Source organism: Neolamprologus brichardi, chromosome 6, assembly GCF_056152115.1.
Source record: "Neolamprologus brichardi isolate AB-2024 chromosome 6, ASM5615211v1, whole genome shotgun sequence".
Classification (NCBI taxonomy): domain Eukaryota; kingdom Metazoa; phylum Chordata; class Actinopteri; order Cichliformes; family Cichlidae; genus Neolamprologus; species Neolamprologus brichardi.
This window is the reverse complement of record NC_142109.1, coordinates 32,087,388-32,096,992: the sequence shown is the minus strand read 5'-3', so window position 1 is coordinate 32,096,992 and position 9,605 is coordinate 32,087,388. Positions and strand designations below refer to the sequence as shown.

At 40.0% G+C, this 9,605-nt stretch overlaps 2 protein-coding genes across 2 annotated transcripts; both read right to left on the bottom strand.

The window, feature by feature from the left end:
• Nucleotides 1-1,413: 1,413 nt before the first annotated feature.
• On the bottom strand, nucleotides 1,414-5,113 carry LOC148102610 (perforin-1-like). The gene is made up of 2 exons (XM_087842626.1): nucleotides 4,578-5,113; nucleotides 1,414-2,557 (listed from the first exon to the last, which is right to left on the bottom strand). The coding sequence occupies exons 1-2, from the start codon at nucleotides 5,111-5,113 to the stop codon at nucleotides 1,414-1,416; spliced, it is 1,680 nt and encodes a 559-aa protein (XP_087698752.1).
• A 742-nt stretch (nucleotides 5,114-5,855) lies between these two features.
• Nucleotides 5,856-9,581, bottom strand: LOC148102609 (perforin-1-like). Its single transcript, XM_087842657.1, has 2 exons — nucleotides 9,046-9,581; nucleotides 5,856-7,023 (listed from the first exon to the last, which is right to left on the bottom strand). Exons 1-2 carry the CDS (start codon nucleotides 9,579-9,581, stop codon nucleotides 5,856-5,858), a joined length of 1,704 nt encoding a protein of 567 aa, XP_087698783.1.
• Between the last annotated feature and the right edge of the window lie 24 nt (nucleotides 9,582-9,605).

Here is a 9,605-nt window from a genome sequence, read left to right as displayed (position 1 = left end):
TACTTAGGAGCAGCGCGACTGACGTCTGGTGTCGGAGTATTGCCACCTCCTCGAGTGGTAACGTGTTTAATTCTCCGCGGTGTGCATTACGGCCAACCTATGTCTTGGATTTTGTTTGCTTACCTGTTGTCCTGTATCCTCAGCCGGATCCATCACCCGCTTACCTGTCAGCTGTTTGTGAAGCCGTATTTCCGGGATCACTACGGAGATCAATTACAGCGTTTCTCCCACATCCCGAGAATCCTCGCCCGAGCCCGTACAGCCAGTGTGATAAGTGAGCTCTCCAACTCTCCCCATGTTTATTGCTGCTTCTTACCGGTGGTTTGGCATCTCCCCCTAAAGTTTCGTTTTTCTTTTTCTTATAGATCCACCCTGCGTGCGCGGGTAACCCCTTTCCCTCCGAATGCGTGTCAGCCTCCTCCCCTGGTTTCCCTCTGTTTATTCCTCAGTATAATCTCATCCCGTGTAAATAACTTTGACACAGCAAATAAAGAGCACTCCCTGCATTTTCTGCGCTTCTGTGTATTCTGCCATGGAGTCCGTTCACTCAGCATAACAGTTTAAATACCACTATGAAATTTTGTATATTTTTAATACATGATTACTTTATGTCTTTGTTTCATCTATGTCAATAGCTCAGTAGGTAGAGCATTTGCCCCATGATTGGAAGATTGAGGGTTCAAATCCACCGAACGGCTAACCTGAGGTACCACTGAGCAATTTACCCTCCCTACACACATCTCCTCTGGTGCTGAACTGGTGGCTGCCCACTGCTTCCCTGAGTGAATGGGTTAAATGCTGAGAATAATTTCCCAACAGGAGATGAATAAAGTATAAGAAACAACTTTCAACTTTCCTTTGAAACTTTAATAATTCCAAACTGGTGAAACCCTTGTAGATTCATTAGTGTTTCTGTTTAAACTCCTGAGTCTCCTAGTATTAGAGTTAATGATGGGTTGTTTCGATAAGATGCTAAATTGGATGTTTCTGCTTCTAGCAGAAACATTTACTTGTGTTTAAGGTGAATGTTAGATTCAATTCAATATTCTAATGTTTTTATATAGATACACTTTTGCAATCTCTATGCAAAAATGGATAGAACACCCTTCATTGCCATGTTATATCAAAACCAAAAAAATATCGCAGTATTTTTTTTGAATACTTAAAAGAAACACAGGCGTTGTCTTTGCTGATGCTTTATTGCTAGATAGTTGAAACAATATGGAAAAATAAGCATAGGAAGTGCATTACAGTTCTGAGTTCAAAAAAAAAAAATTTTTCACATAAAAGTTAAAGACAGAATGCCTTGAAGTACAAGCACATAGATATTCAGCATGTCGTCAAATCCATACCGACTTCTTTCCTAACAACGACATGTGGCTTTAAAGTCTCTCATTGGCTGGCTTCTCATACTTATTCCCCCATTTTTCCAAGAAGAACCCCATTTCTGGTGTGGAAAACCTCAGCCAAAGACGGGCTCATGGCCGAGGGGATATACTCCTGACACTGGTTCCCACTAAGACTTGGTGCACACTCTACGATGTAGGAAAAGAAGAAGGTCCCATGATTCAGCATGCAGCTGTCGCTCACCTTCCCTGCTCGCAGATCAAATGAACACTCGCCTAACAGATCACTGTTCCAGTAAGTGTCCTCATCATACACAGCAAATGTAAGTTTGTTTTTCATGGTGATGGTGATGGTTCCAAACTCAAATGTTTCTCTCCATCTAGGGTTGTCATTATTACTTATAATATCAGTGCGCTTTTTCTGATCGCCATATGTCACCTCCACTGAACCATCTGTCTCAGTCCAGTCATCACCATACAGACCCTTTGCATAAAGTTTGAACACCTTTAAGGTTGCAAAACCTTTCCCAGCAGGACAGCAGTTTGACTTGATGTTCTGGTTACTGTTGCAGACACAAGCACAAGGATCTCTTACATTTGATCGGTGCCCAATCTTACAGGTTTCTGAACATTTTTTCAGCACTGCATTTTTCTTAATGTACTGCTCCACTTGTTGCTTCAGTCCCGCACTGGCAGGATGATTTAATGGCAGTATGGTGTGTAGGGGTTTTAAGTTGTATTGGACCACATCAGGGATAGTTTTAAGAGAAATGAGCCAGTTTTTATAGACCGAGGGGTCAGATTGGCCTGCAAAGAGGATATCACCTCCATCAATATCTCCACCAATGGCTTCTGTGTGTCGTTCATTAAATGAACTGCTGAAACTTTGATCAGACCCTAACTTCTTTTTCTTTCTCTGACAGTGTTCATACTCTGCTTTAATACGGGCAGAATTTGCAAAAGTAGCTGAAGCTTCAACCGACAAACAGTCACTAACATCAGTATCTGTTAGTCCATTCATTGTAGCCATGCAGGTCCTGACAGCAGTGGTTGCTTTAATTTCACCTCCAAGAGACACTTGTGTGATGTAATGTGTTCCATAAGTGTCAATCAGATTGTGATATAATGGTGCAGTTTTAGACGAGTAAGGGGGAATATCCAAAGCCGACTTAAATTCCTGACTCAAAGGAGGACTTGTTGCCAGTCTGTAGCTGTGGAACAGAAAAGCATATAAATGCATTAATGTCTGAACCATTTCAATTGAATCACTTTAGATTTTCTTTCTATTAATTCAAAACAGAATCACAATACTAAACAGGTGTGTCAAACATCTGACCCAGTGTTTTGCACCAGGAAGCATTTTTTTAAAATCATTATGAAAAGATTGCATCTTTACTCAGTCTTAACTACAGGAAAATCATCAGTTTTACTTTGTCTTACTGGAAAATACATTAACCACGGCCAGAAATACTGAGGAACAATAATTAAGCTACAGACAGAAACAGGAAAAACTCAAACTTAATGATCTGATTAGTAAAAGTATGATACAATAAATATGAAAATTTTCAGTATATAATTTCTTTACATTTAAAGATGTTTTTAATATTTTTTTATGTGATGGTTTGGCTGCTCCACCCCACATAAAGTGCAATTGGGTTATATATGGCATATACAGTACTGGGAAGGTCACCTTTAAAATGTATTCCACAGAATACAAAGTATATTTTGTAACATATTCCTTGACGTTACTCAATGAGAGTAACATATTCTGAATACTTTGAATTACTTAATATATTATCATGCTTTTTACAACTACATGAATGTACTATTGCTGTGTGATTTATTAGTATTACTGCAGGTTACTCGCCATACCAATACCAACTAGATTTTTAAATGTTAATATGAAATGAGTAACAGTAGGGTGGACATTAGGTAAGGCTGCACTTTTTGCAGCTCGTATAGAAAACTATTCTGCGCGTATATAAAACAGGTCCGCGGCTCCAAACCGTAGTAAAGGGACTTCTGGCTAATACGTCGGGTTCTGTGTCGGGCTCGTGTCCGAAAACTCGCTTTACTTTCTTGTCTGGGTCAACTTTGCTAGCGAGAGACAGAGAGAGGCGTTGAAAGGCTGCTTCAACGGAGACTATTGTTTCGGAGGAAAACACGAACACAGTGTACAGTCGAGTCTTAATAGCTTACTTACAACTGCGCTCGTCGGGCACTCTTTTAATTTTATATTTACATGCTTCCATCTCCCGTTTCTGGTCGGTGACAGCTCGTACTTTTTGACTCTCCTTTTTCCTCTCTCCCTCGCGCTCACAGACACATAACGGGTATGGCAGTGCATTCTTCCTGCAGCGCGGACTACACTGCCCATGAGGCTACATTCTTTAGGGCTATGCCTGTAACACTCTGCCTATTGGCTTCATATTAAATACTTTTCTGAATAATGATTTTAAAAAATATGTCTTCACGACATTATGCGGCCGCAAGTAGGGGTGACATGGGGCGCGGGGTTGAGACACAAGATTTTCAAGATTCAAGATTCTTTATTTGTCACGTGCATGGTTATACAGGTATAACACGCAGTGAAATGTGACCTGATACGCTCCTCGACTGTGCAAAGACAAAAAGAGAGAGGGACAGACAGAACTTTATATACAGTGAATGAGTATATACAAAGAGGACATTATGTGCAGCAAGTGGGTGAGTTATGTAAATTATATAAATAGAAATAAAATAAAAAATGTGGAAATTTACAGCTTGTGTACATTGCGTGGGAAAGGCGTTAAAGTGTCTTGTGCTTTAGCGAAGCCAGAAGGGTCAGGATGATATGAGAATGTGGTGATGAGTCCTGTCTCAGTCACTTAAAGATGATGGGGGGGCTGATTCAACACACAAGCAATAGAGCCTCTTAATGCGTGTTTTGTTTGGGAATTACCAAAAATAGGGCACAGCCTAACACGTGAAACAGGAAAAGACCGCCGTGTACTCCATTTATTTCAACAAAGTAACTGTATTCTAAATACCACCTTTTAAACGGTAACTGAAACGGAATACAGTTACTCATATTTTGTATTTTAAATACGTAACGGCGGTACATGTATTCCGTTACTCCCCAACACTGGGCATATAATTACGAATTGTTTGACACCTCTGCTGTAAAATCAGATAAAATAAAAATTCTCAGTAAATTTAAAAAAAAAGACAAATATCCACTGACATACTCACTTATAGAATTTACAGTTGATGGAATGGTGTAAGAAGGTGTAGCGGTCTTGTTTTGACTTTTTCATAGCAAAGGTGGAATCTCTTGAGTGAGAACCTCCTAAGCCAACCCCAACTGTTACTGAAGGATCTACCGGGATGTCAAGGCCAATTTTCCAGTTGTTGGATACAGATGATGTCGAGTCATTGACTAGAGTTTCAACAGAATCATAGACCACACTGGAGACCTTCAAACTGCACTTGGGCAGGGTTCTCCAGTCCACCACAGCAACAGGGACCTTCTGCTTCTCTCCATTCATGTATCTGTTCTGGTACATCTTACAAGTGCCATTTCCACTTTTCCATGTTTCAGTGTCGATCACATAGGCACCTTTTCTCTCCATCGTCACAATGTCAAAGCCTTCACCACCCAAGTTGTAACCAGGGACAAAGTGAGCCTTTTCACACTCCTGTGGTGTACCAATGAAGCTCACACTGGAAGGAAGGCACAGGGGACTCCATGCCCAACACAGGAGCAGGAGGTGCCACAGCTTTGCCATCTGTATGGAATCATTTAACAATGAGAAGAGGATAAATTATTTTTTTATATATATATAAGTCTGAATATTTCATTTTTTCTAATACAGAAAAGTAGTTTTCACACATGAACAGCAGCCCTGACCTTTTTTAGGCATTTGACAATTAAGATACACGTGAGACCAGAAATGAACCAGAAACGTACAACAAATGCTCAAGTCAAGAAATTTCTTTAAACAAGATATAATTCTGTCGTCTTACCCTGACAGTTGACAGCCAGCTCAGATCAATAGCTTCTGTCATCTGAAGTATGCTTAAGTACTAATGTAGAAGTGGAGACTTCATTGTGCTCTTTTCACAGATTTTATTTTTAACTGCTCTAACACCCACAGCAACAATGTGCACTAGTTTTATTTCCCCTCACACCTCAAGCACATGGGGCAACTGTAGCTTGTGAAAACCTCTTGATGCATTACAGAAACCTACTAAACAGTAACACATTATTTTTTGAATAATTTAATGAAACACACACGTTGTCTTTGCTGATGCTTTATTGCTAGATTTTTGAACTAATATGGAAACGAAGCATAAAGAGTGCATTACAGTTTTGAGTTCTCACAAGCATGTTTGAGTTCAAAAAATATTTTTGCACATAAAAGTCAAAGACAGAATGCCATGAAATACAAGCACATAGATATTCAGCAGATGATCAAATCCTTATTCTCTTATTGACTCATCTCTCATCAGTGACATTTAGCATTGAACTCACACATTTACTGACTCCTCATACTTATTCCCAATCTTTCCAAGAAGAACCCCATTTCTGGTATGAAAAACCTCAGCCAAAGACGGACTTATGGCCGAGGGGATATACTCCTGACACTGGTTCCCACTAAGACTTGGTGCACACTCTACAATGTAGGAAAAGAAGAAGGTTCCATGTTTCAGCCTGCAGCTGTCGCTCACCTTCCCTGCTCGCAGATCAAATGAACACTTTCCTAATAGATCACTGTTCCAGTAAGTGTCCTCATCATACACAGCAAATGTAAGTTTGTTTTTCATGTTGATGGTGATGGTTCCAAACTCAAATGTTTCTCTCCATCTAGGGTTGTTATTATTTCTTATAATATCAGTGCGCTTTTTCTGATCACCATATGTCACCTCCACTGAACCATCTGTCTGAGTCCACGTGTCACCATACAGACCCTTTGCATAAAGTTTGAACACCTTTAAGGTTGCAAAACCTTTCCCAGCAGGACAGCAGTTTGACTTGACATTCTGGTTACTGTTGCAGACACAAGCACAAGGATCTCTTACATTTGATCGGTGCCCAATCTTACAGGTTTCTGAACATTTCTTCAGCACTGCATTTTTCTTAATGTACTGCTCCACTTGTTGCTTCAGTCCCGCCCTGGCAGGATGATTTAATGGCAGTATGGTGTGTAGGGGTTTTAAGTTGTATTGGACCACATCAGGGATAGTTTTAAGAGAAATGAGCCAGTTTTTATAGACCGAGGGGTCAGATTGGCCTGCAAAGAGGATATCACCTCCATCAATATCTCCACCAATGGCTTCTGTGTGTCGTTCATTAAATGAACTGCTGAAAGTTTGATCAGACCCTAACTTGTTTTTCTTTCTCTGACAGTGTTCATACTCTGCTTTAATACGGGCAGAATTTGCAAAAGTAGCTGAAGCTTCAACCGACAAACAGTCACTAACATCAGTATCTGTTAGTCCATTCATTGTAGCCATGCAGGTCCTGACAGCAGTGGTTGCTTTAATTTCACCTCCAAGAGACACTTGTGTGATGTAATGTGTTCCATAAGTGTCAATCAGATTGTGATATAATGGTGCAGTTTTAGAGGAATAAGGGGGAATATCCAAAGCTGACTTAAATTCTTGACTCAAAGGAGGACTTGTTGCCAGTCTGTAGCTGTGGAACAGAAAAGCATATAAATGCATTAATGTCTGAACCATTTCAATTGAATCACTTTAGATTTTCTTTCTATTAATTCAAAACAGAATCACAATACTAAACAGGTGTGTCAAACATCTGACCCAGTGTTTTGCACCAGGAAGCATTTTTTTAAAAATCATTATGAAAAGATTGCATCTTTTCTCAATCTTAACTACAGGAAAATCATCAGTTTTACATCGTCTTACTGGAAAATACATTAACCACAGCCAGAAATACTGAGGAACAATAATTAAGCTACAGACAGAAACAGGAAAAACTCAGACTTAATGATCTGATTAGTAAAAGTATGATACAATAAATATGAAAATTTTCAGTATATCATTTCTTTACATTTAAAGATGTTTTTAATATTTTTTTATGTGATGGTTTGGCTGCTCCACCCCACATAAAGTGCAATTGGGTTATATATGGCATATACAGTACTGGGAAGGTCACCTTTAAAATGTATTCCACAGAATACAAAGTATATTTTGTAACATATTCCTTGACGTTACTCAATGAGAGTAACATATTCTGAATACTTTGAATTACTTAATATATTATCATGCTTTTTACAACTAGATGAATGTACTATTGCTGTGTGATTTATTAGTATTACTGCAGGTTACTCGCCATACCAATACCAACTAGATTTTTAAATGTTAATATGAAATGAGTAACAGTAGGGTGGACATTAGGTAAGGCTGCACTTTTTGCAGCTCGTATAGAAAACTATTCTGCGCGTATATAAAACAGGTCCGCGGCTCCAAACCGTAGTAAAGGGACTTCTGGCTAATACGTCGGGTTCTGTGTCGGGCTCGTGTCCGAAAACTCGCTTTAGTTTCTTGTCTGGGTCAACTTTGCTAGCGAGAGACAGAGAGAGGCGTTGAAAGGCTGCTTCAACGGAGCTTATTGTTTCGGAGGAAAACACGAACACAGTGTACAGTCGAGTCTTAATAGCTTACTTACAACTGCGCTCGTCGGGCACTCTTTTAATTTTATATTTACATGCTTCCATCTCCCGTTTCTGGTTGGTGACAGCTCGTACTTTTTGACTCTCCTTTTTCCTCTCTCCCTCGCGCTCACAGACACATAACGGGTATGGCAGTGCATTCTTCCTGCAGCACGGACTACACTGCCCATGAGGCTACATTCTTTAGGGCTATGCCTGTAACACTCTGCCTATTGGCTTCATATTAAATACTTTTCTGAATAATGATTTTTAAAAATATGTCTTCACGACATTATGCGGCCGCAAGTAGGGGTGACATGGGGCGCGGGGTTGAGACACAAGATTTTCAAGATTCAAGATTCTTTATTTGTCACGTGCATGGTTATACAGGTATAACACGCAGTGAAATGTGACCTGATACGCTCCTCGACTGTGCAAAGACAAAAAGAGAGAGGGACAGACAGAACTTTATATACAGTGAATGAGTATATACAAAGAGGACATTATGTGCAGCAAGTGGGTGAGTTATGTAAATTATATAAATAGAAATAAAATAAAAAAATGTGGAAATTTACAGCTTGTGTACATTGCGTGGGAAAGGCGTTAAAGTGTCTTGTGCTTTAGCGAGGCCAGAAGGGTCAGGATGATATGAGAATGTGGTGATGAGTCCTGTCTCAGTCACTTAAAGATGATGGGGGGGCTGATTCAACACACAAGCAATAGAGCCTCTTAATGCGTGTTTTGTTTGGGAATTACCAAAAATAGGGCACAGCCTAACACGTGAAACAGGAAAAGACCGCCGTGTACTCCATTTATTTCAACAAAGTAACTGTATTCTGAATACCACCTTTTAAACGGTAACTGAAACGGAATACAGTTACTCATATTTTGTATTTTAAATACGTAACGGCGGTACATGTATTCCGTTACTCCCCAACACTGGGCATATAATTACGAATTGTTTGACACCTCTGCTGTAAAATCAGATAAAATAAAAATTCTCAGTAAATTTAAAAAAAAAGACAAATATCCACTGACATACTCACTTATAGAATTTACAGTTGATGGAATGGTGTAAGAAGGTGTAGCGGTCTTGTTTTGACTTTTTCATAGCAAAGGTGGAATCTCTTGAGTGAGAACCTCCAAAGCCAACCCCAACTGTTACTGAAGGATCTACCGGGATGTCAAGGCCAATTTTCCAGTTGTTGGATACAGATGATGTCGAGTCATTGACTAGAGTTTCAACAGAATCATAGACCACACTGGAGACCTTCAAACTGCACTTGGGCAGGGTTCTCCAGTCCACCACAGCAACAGGGACCTTCTGCTTCTCTCCATTCATGTATCTGTTCTGGTACATCTTACAAGTGCCATTTCCAATTTTCCATGTTTCAGTGTCGATCACATAGGCACCTTTTCTCTCCATCGTCACAATGTCAAAGCCTTCGCCGCCCAAGTTGTAACCAGGGACAAAGTGAGCCTTTTCACACTCCTGTGGTGTACCAATGAAGCTCACACTGGAAGGAAGGCACAGGGGACTCCATGCCCAACACAGGAGCAGGAGGTGCCACAGCTTTGCCATCTGTATGGAATCATTTAACAATGA

Coding starts and splice junctions, on each gene's coding strand:
- LOC148102610 (XM_087842626.1), bottom strand. CDS start 5,113: ATGGCAAAGCTGTGGCACCTCCTGCTCCTGTGTTGGGCATGGAGTCCC. Junction 2,558..4,577: donor ATCAACTGTAAATTCTATAA/GTGAGTATGTCA, acceptor TCTGTTCCACAG/CTACAGACTGGCAACAAGTC.
- LOC148102609 (XM_087842657.1), bottom strand. CDS start 9,581: ATGGCAAAGCTGTGGCACCTCCTGCTCCTGTGTTGGGCATGGAGTCCC. Junction 7,024..9,045: donor ATCAACTGTAAATTCTATAA/GTGAGTATGTCA, acceptor TCTGTTCCACAG/CTACAGACTGGCAACAAGTC.